Here is a 16,394-nt window from a genome sequence, read left to right as displayed (position 1 = left end):
ATTTTGACCCCTTGGGATCAGCTCTACTTCGAAAGATCTCAGCTTCGCAATTGTCGATTTGATCCTTGTGAGGTAAGCTGCCATTGAAGGCTCTTTAGCCTCATACTCCCCCCGGATCTGATTGGCGACCAGCTGAGAATCTGTCTTGAGGTAGACATGCTCGGCTTCCAACGATACGCACAGGTCTAAGCCAGCAATGGCTGCTTCATATTCGGCCTCGTTGTTAGAGGCTTTGAATGAAAATTTTAGTGCATACTCGAAGGTTTTGCCTTCGGGAGAGGTGATGACGACCCCTGCCCCCGAACCGTTCACGGTGGAGGACCCATCCGTGAAGACGGTCCAGATTTTCCTCCTTGCATCCAGAGTCTCCTGATAGGAGCACTCGGCCAAGAAGTCTGCCAAGGCTTGCGCCTTGATGGCTGTTCTCGGCTGATAACCGATACTGAACTCGGTGAGCTCGAAAGCCCACTTTGCTAGTCTACCGGATTTTTCAACCTTGCCGAGGACTTTCTCTAACGGCTGATCAGTTAGAACCGCTATTTGATGAGAATCAAAATAGGGTCGCAACTTCCGAGCAGCCACCACCACTGCATAAGCCACTTTTTCTAACAATGGGTAGCGCGTCTCGGCATCCGTCAGGGTGTGGCTGACGAAATAGATCGGCTGTTGAACTTTTTCTTCTTCCCTTAGCAGCACCGCGCTTACCGTGGCTGGACTGACCGCCACGTATAAGTATAGGATGTCTCCTACGACTGGCCTTGCCAGTGTTGGGAGTTGAGCCAGGTGTTCACGGAGCTGCTGAAAGGCTGACTTTTGTTCGTCTCCCCATTCAATGCCTTTTGAATTTTGGAGCTTCAGCGCCTTGAAGAAAGGGAGCCCTTTGTCTGAGGCTCGTGAGATGAACCTGGACAAGGCAGCCATTCTCCCGGCTAGACGCTGAATATCCCTTTTTGTCTTCGGCTCGGGGAGGTCTAAAGCAGCTTGTACTTTGGCGGGGTTTGCATCAATCCCCCTCTTGCTGACCATGAAGCCGAGGAACTTGCCTGACTTCACGCCGAAGACACATTTCTTCGGATTCAGCTTCATTTTGTATTTTCTGAGGGTGGCGAAGGTTTCGGCTAGGTCCGTGACATGATCTTTTTCTTTTATGCTTTTGACGATTGAGTCGTCAACATAAACCTCCATGTTTCGGCCTTTTTGCTCGGCGAAAACCTGATCAACCAACCTCTGATATGTTGCCCCCGCATTTTTCAATCCGAAGGGCATCATTCTGTAATTGTACAACCCGGAACTTGTTATGAACGCTGTTTTAGCTCGGTCCTCGGGGTGCATGAAGATCTGATGGTATCCCGAGAATGCGTCCATGAAACTGAGCAGAGCATGCCCGCTTGTCGAGTCGACCAGTTGGTCGATCCTCGGCAGCGGATAGGAGTCCTTGGGACATGCCCTATTCAGGTCCGTGAAGTCAACGCACATCCTCCAGTTACCATTTGCCTTCTGAACCATTACAACATTGGCCAGCCACTCCGGATACTGACAGGGTTCAATGAACCCAGCATCTAGGAGCTTATCGACCTCAGCTGCGATGTTCTGGTTCTTTTCGGCGGAGTAGTTCCGCTTTTTCTGCTTAATGGGTCGACTGGAGGGGTCGACATTAAGCCTATGGGAGACGAAGTCCGGATCAATCCCGGGCATTTCTGCGGCTGAGAAGGCGAACACGTCTCCACTGGCCCGTAGGAGTTGGACGAGTGCCGCACGGGTGTTTGGCTCCAGTGACGACCCGATGCTAACACATCTGTTCGGATCTCCTACGGTCAGTTCTATTGACTCGGTCAGGTCATCCGTCTCCATGCTCTTAGAGTTGGATTCCTCGAATTCCGGCCTGCTATCAATATTAGCAGACTTTCCTGACCGCGGCTGGCCATCAGAGTCGTTCGGCTCTGAGGCGGAGTCAGCCTTTTGGCCCCCATCAGATTTCTCGTTGTCTGGGGCTTCATTAGCCGAAACGTCTGAGCCTCTCGGCTTTTTGGCGTTTCGGTCCCGGTGCTTTTCCTCCCCATCGCCACGGTCGCCTCGGCGAGACGTGGATGGCTTGAGGTGATTGCATCGGCGGGCTTCTTTTTGACTGCCCTTTATTTTCTCGGAGCGTCCCTCGTCTGAAACGTATATCATGATTTGATGATACGTGGAGACGACTCCTTGAATGCCGTGAATGAGGGGTCTCCCCATGATCACGTTGTATGCAGATGGAGCATCTACGACCAAAAATTCGGCCATGATATTCCTAGCTGCTCGGCCTTCGCCGATGGTGACAGGAAGTGTAATCTTCCCGTCAGGATACGAGGAAGAGCCGTTGAATCCAGACACCGGGTAGGGTGCGGGGGCCAGGTGCTCGGCTCCCATCCTCAGCTGGTCGAACGCTCCTCGGAAGAGGATGTTCGCCCCGCTACCGCCGTCGACGAGGGTCCGCCAGACGTTGCGGTTGGCGATGCCCAGAATGATTACTAGTGGGTCATCGTGGGGGTATACCACCCCCTCACAGTCTTCGGCTGTGAACAGGATGTTCGGCGCCGGTGACTGGGACTGCCGAAGCTCAGCCTGATGAATCTGATGGGTTAGACCCCTCAGTTGGCGTTTGGCTGTGCCTCGCGAGATTCCCCCGGAAATAACTAGGATGTCGAGGGACTCCTTGCCCTGAGGTCCCTTATCCTTCTTCCGAGCGAAGTTGAGGTCCTGCCGAGAATCTTTTTCAGCTTTTTTCTCCTCGCGCCTGTCCGCGAGGTATTGGCTCAGGTACCCCTTGCGGACCAGATCCTCAATCTGGTCCTTCAGCTGGACGCAGTCCTCGGTGCGATGTCCGGGTGAGTCATGGAACTCGCACCACTGGTCCTTTCCCCTCGTCTGATGCCAGGGAGGCAACGGACGAGGTTTTTTGAATCTCCCCTCGTCCTTCGTCGTGCTGAAAATCTTAGCACGGGGAAGGGAGAGTGGAGTGTATGAATCGTACCTTCCCGTGTAGGGAAAGTGTCTTTCCTTCTTCGGCTCGGCAGCAGAGGACGGTTCTGAGGCCTTAGCCTTCCCTTTCCTCTGCGCCGAGACTTCGGGCTGCTGCCCTTTCGGCTTCTCAATTCTCGGACGAGACTGAGACCTGGATCTGTTCCACTCCTCGGCTCGGATGAACCTATCCGATGCTTCCAAGGCTTCCTCCAGGGTCTGCGGGGGATGCATGACCATGAAGTCCAGGAACTTTCCAGCTTGGAGGCCGTTCCGTAGCGCGAACACGGCCAGGCCTTGATCCAGGCTTGTGATTCCGGATGACTCGTTGCTGAAGCGAGTCAGATAGTCGCGGAGGCTCTCGTCCTCCGCCTGCTGCAGACTCATTAGCTCTGCAGTGGTCTTCTCTCGGCGGTTGGCCGTAGAGAATTTGCTCTTGAACTTGTTGGAGAGGTCGTTCCAACCGGTTATGGAGCCTTCCTTGAGCCCTTTGGTGATCCAGGATTGGGCAACACCTTTGAGGGTCGTAGGAAAGTATTTACACCAGGTAGCCTCAGACCTCGGGTTCAGATACATGTGCCCCTCGTAAGAGGCAATGTGATCCTTAGGATCTGAGGTACCATCGTAAGTAATATGTGCCGGGATTTTGACCGTTGGCACATGCTCTTCCAGAATCCACTTCTGGAAGGGCGAGTTCGATGGAACCATGACCGCCTTCCCCTTGTACCCAGCCTCAGGGACCTCGCTCCCTCCTCTCTCAGAGGTGGAAGTGGTTTTCGTCCCCGGCTGAGACAAGGTTGGGTGGGGTCCGGTATCCTCTGGGAAGGTGAGGCGGCTATGCACACTCACCTCCCTCGAACCCAAGCGTTCGTGAACGCTTTGGCGGGCGAATTCCGGGTCCTTGGAGGGCCCCATGGAATTCTGAGCTTCGGAGTGGTCAGAGGGTTGAGGGTTCCTCCTCCTCTCCTTACTGGAGTTTCGGGTGTCCCCTCGCCACCTCTGGCCGAGCTCTCTATGTGGTGGAACTTGTCCACCATCATCCTGACCGATCCTCCTTTTCAGGTTTCTCGGCTGGTGATCATCAGGCATCTGGATTGGAGCCCCTTGAGCTTTAAGGAACTCCATGCAGATGGCCACTGCTCTGGCCACTTCCTCGGTGGAGGGTCCGGAGGGAGGAGTCTCCCGCGGATGTGACCTGGATTGCACGCTATGGCGCGGCGGGGAGTTCCTCGCACCTGAGCCACTCGGTCTCGGGGATGGCCCCGGCTGCCGAGTGTGGTGCGAGGTGTTCTCCTCCTGGAGGCTAGGACCTCTTGAGGCTTCCCTTTCCGGAGAAATGGGGGCCTCCGATTCGGAAGAGGCTTGCTCCGGGGAGGGATAAACCGGCTGGCGTTCCCTCACCGTAATCTGGCCTCCTCCCTTCTTAGCCTTCTTGGAACTCTTTCCACTCTTAGTCATGGCGACTGCCGGAGTGTTTGATGACTGACGCGAAATTTAGTAGCGTTCCCCACAGACGGCGCCAAATTGTTTCGGATGAAAACAATCGAATCTCGGAAGATCCTTTTATCTTGAGGGAACTTGGTCTCGGTCCGAACGACGCAGGAGCCGAGGGTTTCCTGCACAACAAATACACGTAAACTAGCCTCGGGGGGACGCCGAGGAAGGCCCCTCCGATGCTTAAGTCAGTATATTAGAGAGAGAAAGCTGTGCAAGAGTTTAGTTGCTTGAGGCTTTATTGTCTTACCAAGAATTGACCAAATTGTTGGCTTTTATACCTTGGCTAATGAAGGAGGCGGATTGGGCCCGGAAGTCAGTTGGGCTGGGCCAAGCTGATTGGGCCGTTGACTGTCCTTGACATGGCTTTGAGGATGTTGATTTTTGACTTTAGCACATTTGGAGAGTTGAACCTTAACCTTGGGCTTTTAATTGGATCATTCAGTGACCAGGCCCAATTGGACTAAATTGGACCCAAACAAGTTTTATTAATAATATTTCTCATTCGATACCAGAATATATAATTTGTTACTATTAGTGTTTTTGTGATGCAATAAAAACATATAATTAATACAAGTGAATATTTTTTACATACGGAGAATATCAATATGTACTCTGTATTCCTTTTATTGTAGAATGTATTGCATACAAAATTTAGTTGATCAAGGAAAATGAAAAGTATATCAATGTTATAAAGAACATATATAATTTAATTTATTAGACATGCATAATTCTATGAATGAATAATGAATTAACACTATTTCAATTACATATATATTAGGAGTAATAGGCTATTCTTGCTATATATATATATATGAAATCAAATTTAATAAGATAAAATATTTAAGAAACATCTCTTTTTTAGATTAGGGGACTGTAAAAAAAATGAATATAAATTTGATCATAAAAAGTTATATATAAATATGTAATTATTTAATATGCAATTGTGAATAAGTTAACAACACAAGATTTAATGTATAAAGCAATTGTTATGGGTAAAAATCTATAAGTATAAGTTAACGACGGTCAAATAAAGCCAATGACGGAGACTCATCTTGACGAAGGCTGAAATAGGACAAATTGCTTCAGCAAGGACGGAGGACAGACCCAAGTAACGACTCCCTATTTCTTAAGGGAAGATAAGCTTGGTAGACCAAGTCTAAGCTCAGCCTACTCCCTTCACTGAGGATAAAAACAGAAAAGATATTCTGCACAACCACTATCCGAAAATCATGGAATCCGATTCACCTCCTTGCAACGACTAGAATTTAACCTAGCAATAGCCTATATAATGAGAAGAATATCGACAGAGAAGGGAATATCGATATTCATACTCAAATCATATATTGTATTTTGTTACCTTCGATATTTTTTCATAGTGAAAGTTTGGTAGATCCTCATTCTACCCGCGGTTTTTACCTTCATTGGGTTTTCCGCGTCACTAATCCCTTGTGCCACTTAATTATCTTTCATTTCGTTTTATCTTTGATTTTATTTAGTTGATCCGTAGCCTAGATTTTGATATTAAATCCCACTCAACGAAAATAAGCATAAACAATTTGGCGCCCACCGTGGGGCTACAACTAGGTAAAATCCGAAAATCCCTATTCACCTTCCAATATGTCTTCCAACGAAATGACCCCAGAACAGCTGAAGTAAGCCTATGAGAAAGCTCAAGCCGATCTTGAAGCAGCCAGGGAATCCAATGAGCGTCTCAGCAAGGAAAAGGGAGCATCGGAATTCGATGCAGCCACTCTCGTCAACCATTAGAGTCCGCTCAGAGCAATCGTCGTCACCGGCCGAGACACCTAGGTGTGATCCATAGGATGTCGTCGTTGGATGTCGTTAAGTCTCGACATGACACCGACACCAAATCTAGTGACGGGGAAATGAATACGGATCCTCCAATTAGGAACAGCGGGCAAGGAATCATCCGGACTTCAGGGAATGACCAGGACAACCCGTAACCGGACCAAATAGAGATCCTGCTCCAGAGGTTTGTCGCCTTAGAAAAGCAGAAATCCAGGGTACTGTCAATGATGAAGAGAATGCCAGGTGTTCCGATCCCTATTCAGAGAGAAGCTCCATATGGGTTCGCAGCAACTCCGTTTTGTGACGAGCTGGCCCTAGCCCAGATTCCCAGAAGAGTGTCGCTCCCGACCTTCATGTCGCTTTATGATGGAATGACCTGTCCAGAGCAGCATGTCGAATATTACAAGCAGCAGATGTGGCAAGCTTTGATCCCGTTCGAGTGCTGGGAAGCGTGCATGTGCAAATCGTTCGGCGCGACGCTGACTGGCCCCGCTCTCAAATGGCTCGGCAAACTCGAACTAGGTAGTATAACTAGTTTTTCTATGTTAGTTAACAAATTCTATTCCCATTTTGAAAGTAGCAGGCAGTTCGACAAGCAAACAAGCGATCTATATCGGATCGTCCAAGGACCCAAGGAAACCATTAAGACTTCTTGGTCTCGATTCAACAAAGAGAAGGTCTCGATCAAAAACGTCGACAATAGAACTGACATCAAAGCCTTCCTCCATGGATTGCATACAGATTCAGATATGTACAAAGATATGGTCAAGTACCCATGCTCAACATTCGAAGAAGTCAGGACGAGAGTAGTGGCCCAAATGCGCTTCGACGAGGATATCGCCAATCGGAGCTCCTATCCAAGCTCCAGAGGCTCGTCCGACCGCAAAGCCCCAAGCAACCACAGAGAATCATGGCGACACCAGCCCGATGAGGCAGCAGGTAGATCACGCTCTGTTAATGTTGCGCAGGTGGAACAGATCCTCGGCGCCCCGCAATACCCCGAGATATTCGAGTACGAGTTTGACGTGAACATTGTGGCTGTGGATGAAAGAATTGCAGCCCTTGGGGAGCAAAGTCCGCTGGCCGATGAAGATTAACTAGCCAGAGTCGGAGAAAGATATGAGCAAGTGGTGTGAGTTCCACAGCAATCATGGCCACAAGACGGAAGATTGCTACGCCCTACTAAGAGAAGTCGCCTTCCAGTTGAAGAGAGGCAACCTCAAGCACCTTTTGGGGAAGAATAAAAGCAGCGACGCCGATCGCCCTCAACCAGAATCGACGACAAACGGGCCCCCAAAGCCACCCGTACCTAAGGTAATAGTTAATGTTGGCGGTTCCGATATTTGTGGACTAACCTATTCTGCAGCAAAGAGGTTCGCAAAGTCGACAATAGATAATAAAGATGTCCCAGAAGAAATCAGAGATCCTTTGGAAAAGAAGTTAGAGGCGATGACAATTACCTTTGACGATGACGATATCAATAACATCAACAGAGAGCATGAGGATTCTTTGTTATTTCCTTGGTCATCGGAAATTGTCTGCTTCGAAGGGTGTTGGTCGACGGAGGAAGCTCCGCAAATGTCCTATTCAAAAGAACTATGGAAGATATGGGGTTGAAAGACAGCGACATCACCAAAAGGTCAACAACTCTTGTCGATTTTAGTGGCGAAAGTATGTCAACTCTCGGAGACATAACCCTACCAACCTACGCAGGAGGCCTAAACCCTCAAACCAAATTCAACATCATCGACTGCCCTTCAGCCTACAATGCCATAGTAGGCAGACCATGGATCCAACGACTAAAAGCTATCCCTTCCACCTACCACCATTCAATAAAATTCCTAACCCCGTGGGGGATCCAAGAAATTAAAGGAGATCCCCGCGAAGCTAAACACATATACAAAACAACCCTAAAGCCAACCATGAGAACTGCATAGCAATTACAGCATGGCCCGACTCCAGACAATCCCAACGACCTCGAAATTGACGAAATACCTTTAGACCCTAAAAAACAAGATCAGACCGTCCGTGTCAGAGCCAGCCTAGCACCTGAACTCAAAGATACTATCCTAACCTTTCTCCGAGAAAATAAAGATTGTTTCGCCTGGTCCAATGAAGATATGACTGGAATAGATCCGATTATCATCTCGCACAAGTTGAACGTCAATCCAAATCACAAGCACGTCAAACAAAAGCGTCAAAAGTTTGCTCCAGAGCGCAACAAAATCATCAACGACGAAGTGCAACAGCTAATCAACACCGGGAAAATAAGAGAAATCAAGTATCCATATTGGCTCGCTAATGTCGTCGTTGTTAGAAAAAAGAACGGCAAGTGGAGAGTATGCATCGACTTCACCGATCTCAACAAAGCATGTCCCAAAGATCCATTTTCATTACCGCACATCGACGCCCTAGTAGATGCAACAGCAGGTCATGAGCTTTTAACATTCATGAACGCCTACTCCGGATACAACCAGATCTTAATGCATCCCGACGATCAGCAGAAGACGGCCTTCATGACCGATAAAGGTATTAATTGCTACAAAGTTATGCCTTTTGGACTAAAAAATGCAGGTTCGACGTACCAGAGACTCGTCAACAGGATGTTCAAGGATCAGCTAGGAGACTCGATGGAGGTAGACATCGACGATATGCTGGTGAAATAAAAGAAGTCAGAGGACCACGTCGATCACCTCCGTCAAACAAAATGGACTGAAGATCATGAAAAAGCTTTGCAAGATTTGAAGAAGTATCTAATGATACCTTCCCTCCTGTCAAAACCTAAGACTAACGAACCTTTGTAGCTTTACATTGCCGTCAGCGTTGTTGCCGTCAGCGCAGTCTTGACGAGAGAAGACGACGAAGCTGGGCAGCTTCCGGTCTATTACGTAAGTAAAACTTTTCTCCCAGCCGAGGTAAGGTACACGTCTCTAGAAAAGTTAGCTCTTACTCTAATTACTGCTGTTAAGAAACTAAGGCACTATTTTGAAACCCACCATGTAGTGGTGATGACTAACTACCCACTTAAGTCTGTATTGAGAAAGCCAGATTTAACAGGACGATTAGGCAAATGGAGCATATCCCTAAGTATAATGGACATCGAGTACCAACCCAGGAAAGCAATCAAGTCCCAGGCACTAGAAGATTTTGTGGCTGACTTCACCCCCATTAGCAAGCCTTAGCCGACAAAGAAGTAGAAGAAATCAATAACATCCAGAAAAAGGGCAAATGGATCCTGTTCGTCGACGGCTCGTCCAATCAACGAGGGGCTGGCCTGGGAATGGTGCTATAGTCGCCACAAGGGGACATGATAGTAAGGTCTATATCTTGTGATTTTAAAGCAACTAACAATGAAGCAGAATATGAAGCTTTGATTGCAGAAATGATCGTCACAAAAGATTTAGGTGCCACATCCTTGGATATCTACAGTGACTCCCTTCTCATCGTCAGCCGGATAACAGGTGACTTCGCAGCCAAAGACTCCAAAATGACAGCATACCTCGATGTCGCCAAAGAAAAAGCCAGACACTTTGACCATTTCACTATCTCACAAATCCCAAGAGACCAAAATGCCCAAGCCGACGCATTAGCAAACCTAGCTTCCGCCCTTAAAAAGACCACCTTCTCAAATATTCCTTTAGTCCACTTGCAAAAACCATCCGTGTCCACCAAAGAAATCTTACCCATTGATGACGTCGATGACGACGATGATTGGACCAAACCCATTGTAGATTACCTAACCAAAGACATCCTCCCCAATAACAAGGCGGAATCTCAAAAACTCAAATACAAAGCCGATCGATACCATATCGTCGACGGAGTCCTATTCCACAAATCAGCGTTAGGGTTATCCCAAAGATGCATCCAAAAACATGAACAACAGTCCATCCTTAGCCACTTGAACGACGGAATATGCAGTAGTCACGTCAGAGGAAGAAGACTAGCCAAAATTGCGAAAAGACAAGGATACTTCTGGCCGACGCTTCACGAAGACGCAGTGCAATATGTGACCAGATGCAACAGCTGTCAGCGGTTCGCCAACACCGTCCATAAACCGTCGGAACCCCTCCACCAGACGTTTTCTCCGTGGCCCTTCATGAGATGGGGAATGGATATAGTCGGGAAGCTACCCGCAGCACCAGGGCAAAGAGTTTATATGCTAGCACTAACCGATTATTTTTCCAAATGGATTGAGGCAATTGCTTTGAAATAGGTGACGGACAAGGAGGTCATTACGTTCATACGGACTAATATTATTTGTAGGTTAGGAATCCCGTCAGTGATCGTCTGTGACAACGGGTCGCAGTTTATTAGCGACAAAACTCATTCTTTTTTGCAGAAGTTTTGCATAGAGCTAACAACGTCGACGCCAAGGTATCCACAAGCCAACGGACAGGCCGAGTCCAGCAACAAAGTTGTCATGGAGGCCATCAAAAAAAGGATAAAAACAGCTAAAGGCAAATGGGCCTACGAGCTCCCAGCAGTCCTATGGGCCAACCAGACGACGCCAAGAGAAGTGACGGGGCAGACGCCCTTCTCCCTGGTCTACGGATGTGAAGTCGTTCTCCCAGTAGAGGCCGACTTCCCGACGTCAAGATTCGGTCTCATGACGGAAGAAAGAAATCAGGAGGAAATGGAGGACAACTTAGATGCAACCGAAGAATTAAGAGAGGCGGCGTTAATCAGAATGGCGGCACAACAACAGATCGTCGCAAGAAGGTTCAATAAAAACGTCAAGGCCAAAACATTCCAACTAGGTGACTGGGTACTCAGGAAAGCATTCCAGAACACTAAGAATCCGGCCGACGGAAAGCTTTCCCCTCCATGGGAAGGTCCATATAAAATCACCCAAGTCGTCGGAAATGGCGCTTATCGACTGACCGACCAAAAAGGCAACCCCGTTCCAAGAAGCTGGAACGCAACTCATCTCAGAAAATACTACTTCTAAGTAATCGTTAAAAGCACTCGTCGACTAAGAGGTAACATCCTATTAAAATTCCAAGCTCGTTTCATTCCTTTAAAGTTTCCTTTTATGATCAAGTGTACTGACTTAAGCATCGGAGGGCCGTTGGCCGTGCCAACGGCCAACGGTACTTTAACCGTGTTGGTTTTGCAAAACATTGACCGACAAAGCACGTAGTCAAAAAAGCAAAAAAACTTGGTCACAATCCAAACATATAGAAAAGGCAAACGACGACAGGTGTCAGCTACACTGACATCCTTTAAAGAGGGATGAGGAAAGCTGCCGTTCAAACGATAATCGAAGCATGACAAAGCCCGGGGTAAATCTGACCTTAGCGTCCGACGCCAAACACCCGATACCTGAACAATGAACTAGTCTTCAGTGTTCAGCGTCGACGCTAGTACGCAAGGGGCATTGGCAAGCAACGCAACGATAGGCCTAAAATACAAAACCTCCGACGAGCACACTGTATAGTGATAGAAGTATACGAGGACACTGTATAGTGATAGAAGTACTTTTACGCTTAAACATTTTTATGATTTTACTGTTTATACATTATTCAAACATTAATAAAAGTAAAAAAAAATTTGAAATCTTTTTTGCATACCCTTGACATGTCATCCTTTTCAAACCTCTGTTTTTACTTAGCCATATTTTTTCACAAAACCTTAGTGTTATGTTTTGACTTCATATCTACAGAACACAAATCGATATCAAGTAGCATCGAAAAGCAAGAAATACGTAGCATGAAAGAGCAATGTCATACAAACAGAAGAAATTAAAAAACCACTTGCCCTCAAGTGGAACAAAGTACGAAGATAATAAAAATATAGTTTTTCCAACGAAAGCAAAAGTTAGTCAGCATACAAAGCAAAAGTCTAAAACATCATAGACGATGGCCTTCAAGCATTAGTTCCTTCGACAAAGAGCCCATCAACGACTTCTTTGACGATCTCATCGGCACGAGCATTTTTCGTCAACACCTTTGACCTGCGGTTCCTCAGCACCCTCGGCAGGTTGATCTTTGACAACGACAGGTTGGTCCCCAACGGTTACAGACTGATCGCCGACGATGAGAGGCTGAGTATCGACATCAGCAAAAGGTGAAGGAACGATGACCGACGGACTAGAATCCGCAGTCGACGCAACTGCAGCATCCTCCTCCAGTTCAAGAGCCCCACCGTTGGTCGAAAAGCAATCGATCACCTCTTAAGGGCGCCATTCCGGAGCCTTCCCATCAAGAAATTTCTTTATCAGCTTCGCCTTCACATTGATACCCAACTCGGCATAGTCGTCCAACGCATCTTCCAACTCCTTTTGGGTCGATGCCAACTCTTCCTGAACCCTCGTCAAAGCCTCGTCCTTAGCAGCAATAACCCCAACCTTCTCCTCCAAATGCTTGGCCTGCTCCTTCAACTAGTCCCTAAGCTTTTGAGTTTCCTCCTTCATTGTCTTCGATTGAGCTTTCAGCTGATTTTCCAAATCGTCCACCTTCTTTGTCGCCTCGTCCAAATCTTTCTTGGTCATCTAGAACACGTTAACTGCAGTCTTACGTTGAGCTTCACTATTCTTGGCAGCACCCGTCCAACCTTTTCATCTCTCTGGCCAAGCCGATTACCCTGTCCCTCAACACCAGAGAATTTCGCAAACACTGGCCAAACACACCCCCAGTTACAAACCAAAGAATTAACCCCGATAAATAAAAACTAAACCAAATAGAGACTTACGTATAAGTTAGCCGCAGCAGCTTCAGAGGCTATGTCCAATACAGAAGTCCCAGCCAAGACCTCCCTAGACTTAGGGAACAGCAGTTGGTTCAGGGCAGGGAAAAGAGAACGTCGGTCGTCCTTCCGATCCAGGAAATAGGCGGGAAAGCGCGCCAGAATGTCGGGAACAGGAGGATCGTCGTCAGTCTTCTGATTCTTGCGCGGAGGAGTCGGCAACAGTGTAATAGTTCCCTCCTCGTTGACTGTTCTCCTAGACGTTGGAGTCGAAATAGGCTCCACCTTCTCATCGGAAGACAACAGCTGCTGTTCACGAGACGCCAGACCCCGCTTCCTTCTCATTCGTAAGTCGTATTCTTGTTAAGTCAAGCTCCGACCACGACGAACGCCTTGAGCAGCTGAGTCTGCCACAACACAAAGTACGACAGACGAATGCATAAGTAAGGGTACAATGACAAGACGAGAGTAAAGCAATGACAACGCAGAACTTACGAGTTAACATCGTTTCTTCAGAATCTTTGACTTGTTGAGAAGTACTCGTCGGTGTTACCTGCTTATGTCCCGACTGATCACCAACAGCCTTCTTCTTCCTTGCAAAGGTTCTCACCGAAGGGCTAAGTGTTAGGAACCTCTTCACGTTTGCCGAAGATGTCTCCGACGTCTCAAGAAACCCCAAATCCAACTCTGCACAAGTAAAACCAAGACCAAACAATTTAGCCAGTTTTAGTCCGATAGAACACGTATTCGAGAGAAGAACACTTACCCTTCGTCGGCCACCCTTCCGTCAACCATACTCCATCATCACCTAAAGACGTCTTCCTGATAAAAAGAAACCATTTCTTCCAGTCCCTGTCATTCACATCGGTGTTCAAAACCAACCTATCCCCTTTATTGCATAAACTAACAAACCCACTTTCAGCCATTTTTATCTCGTAACCTATGGCCAAATCCGCCAGAGTAAAAGGATCTTCCCAGTCCTTCGTCTTCTCTGATATCAGCGACAGGATCCTCCAACCAGATGGCATCAGTTGTCCAGGACTGATACCCAAAACCTCAAGAAAAGAACGGACCAAAGGCGAAAACGGGAACGTAATTCCTGTCTCCACGAAAGGATACTTAAAAAAAAGCAACGAAACCTTCCTGAAAATCCTCCACCGTCTGCCCCAGTCCCGGAATATGGGAAAAGGTAGTGTTGGGAAAGCCCGCCATTTTGACAAATTCTTTTGTCATATTGGGCGTCATTGAAGACTTTGGTCGAGACATCGATTCTTTCTGTGAAACAACCGTTCCCCTTTTTTCAATAACACGAAGAGAAAGCCTAGTTCTATTTTTGGGAATTTCGTTCGACATTCAGCCCAAATTAACTGACAAAGGAAGAAATTAAGAAAATTACCTGGTAAATTGAATATGCCGGAAGTTCAAAATCGCCGCCGCACACTGCCGCTCAACCACCCGAGTAACTCCGAGAAAGAAAAAGAAAGTAGAGAGAAAAGAGTGAAGTGGAGTGGAAGTTTGGGGAAGCGCGAAGCGTGTTGCAGCAATTAAAGAGTGAAATGACGGTTAGAGTAAGAAAGTGGGAAAAATGGAGTAACTTCCCTAAAGAATGTGCATGATAAATGAAAAGACGGAATCGCCCCCATGTAATTTGAATTTTTCTGCATTTTTTACTTTTTTTCTTTTGTTTTCGCTTTTTATTTTGTTTTTAATTGCCAAAAGTGAATATGGCAATCCACATTTAGCAATTAGGGGCAAATTGTTATGGGTAAAAATCTATAAGTGTAAGTCAACGACGGTCAAATAAAGTCAATGACTAATCGATTAATACAAAAGGGCTAGTAATAGTACCCATAACAATTTGACTTTATTTGACGGTCAAATAAAATAATTTGGTAGCATTATGTCATGCGAAAAAAAAAACATTTTTAACATCGGTATAGGATCATGGGTTGATGTAAAGTGTTTATGCTAATTTTTGTTAGGTGGGATTGATTATCAAAATCTAGGCTACGGATCAACTAAGCAAAATCAAAAGTAAGACAAGAATAAAAAGAGAATAACTGACACGAGGAATTGGTGACGCGGAAAACCCAATGAAGGTAAAAACCGCGGGTAGAATGAGGATCTACCAAACTTTCACTATGCCAAAAAAAATAATAATATCAGTTTACAAGATATGATGTAGGATGTGTATCGTTGGATGAGAATGTCCTATACTCGTCGTTGCCTTGCCCTTTATATATATGGTTTGCTAAGTTGAACCTAGCCGTTGCAAGGAGATAAGATTATGCCCATGATTTTCGGATGTTAGTTGCTAAAAATATTCTTCTTCTGTTTTGAATTCCAACGGACTGATTTGGCTGAGGTTGGACTAAATCCTTGCTTATTCTCTTCCTAAAAAATAGGGAGTCGTTACTTGAAGTTGTCTTCCATCGATGTCTTCATGCGTCGTCGAGCTTGCAGCTTCGTCAAGGGGAGTCTTCGTCATTGACCTTCATTGACTGTCGTTGACTAACTCTTGCAGATTTTTACCCATAACAATTTGCCCCTAATTGCTAAAATGTAGATAACTATACACTTTTGGCAATTACTTAAAAAATAAAAATGCAAGACAAAATAAAAATAACAAAAAATAAACAAAAATCAAATAACTGTAAAAATTTCTAATTATTTAGAGGGGCGATTTCGTCCTTTATCATGCACGTTCTTCAGAGGAGTTACTCCACTTCTCCCACTCTCTTTACTCTTAACCGTCACTTCATTCTTTAATTACTGAAACACGCTTCGCGCTTCCCCAAACTTCTACTCCATTCTACTTTTCTCTCTCCAATTCTTCTCTCTCTTGCGAGATTTTCCAGTAGTTTGGCGGCAGCGTGCGGCGGCGATTTCGAACTCCCGGCATCTTCAATTACCAGGTAATCTACTTAACTTCTTTTTGCATTAATCAATTTTAAGCACGATGTCGAACAAAATTCCCAAAACTAGAACTAGGTTTTCTCTTCGCGTTGTTGAAAAAAGAGGAACGATTGTTTCACAGCAAAACTCAAAGTCTCTAATTCGTTGATGGCTCCGAACATGACGAGTGATTTCGTCAAGATGGTGGGCTTTCCTGGCATTACCTCTGCCTATATTCCGAGGCCCAGCTAAACGGTGGAGGATTGTCCCGAAGATTTCGTTGTTTTCTTTAGATACCCTTTTGCGGAGACGACGATTAAATTCCCTTTCTCGCCCTTGGTTCGTTCTTTCTTTGAAGTTCTAGGCATCAGTCCTGGACAGCTGATGCCTTCTTGTTGGAGAATTTTGTCAGTAATAGTAGAATTGACCAAAAGATTGGAAGGATCCCTTTACTTTGGAAGATTTGGCGGTAGGGTATGAGATAAAGATGGCTGAAAGTGGTTTCGTCAGTCTGT

General features: G+C 46.4%; 1 protein-coding gene across 1 annotated transcript; it reads left to right on the top strand.

Moving 5' to 3' along the window:
- Window positions 1-9,607: 9,607 nt before the first annotated feature.
- LOC110704232 lies at window positions 9,608-11,248 on the top strand. Its single transcript, XM_021882021.1, has 2 exons — window positions 9,608-10,495; window positions 10,640-11,248. The coding sequence occupies exons 1-2, from the start codon at window positions 9,608-9,610 to the stop codon at window positions 11,246-11,248; spliced, it is 1,497 nt and encodes a 498-aa protein (XP_021737713.1).
- Window positions 11,249-16,394: the final 5,146 nt, after the last annotated feature.

This window comes from Chenopodium quinoa, unplaced genomic scaffold (genome assembly GCF_001683475.1).
Source record: "Chenopodium quinoa cultivar QQ74 unplaced genomic scaffold, ASM168347v1, whole genome shotgun sequence".
Classification (NCBI taxonomy): Eukaryota; Viridiplantae; Streptophyta; class Magnoliopsida; order Caryophyllales; family Amaranthaceae; genus Chenopodium; species Chenopodium quinoa.
The sequence above is the reverse complement of the archived record's forward strand: the minus strand, read 5'-3'. Positions and strand labels throughout refer to the sequence as shown.

What these genes read in the sequence shown, in the direction of transcription:
- LOC110704232 (XM_021882021.1), top strand. Translation starts at nt 9,608, where the DNA reads ATGATAGTAAGGTCTATATCTTGTGATTTTAAAGCAACTAACAATGAA. An exon ending in ATTTTTCCAAATGGATTGAG is followed by an intron (nt 10,496 to 10,639) that starts GCAATTGCTTTG and finishes TCTTTTTTGCAG; the next exon opens with AAGTTTTGCATAGAGCTAAC.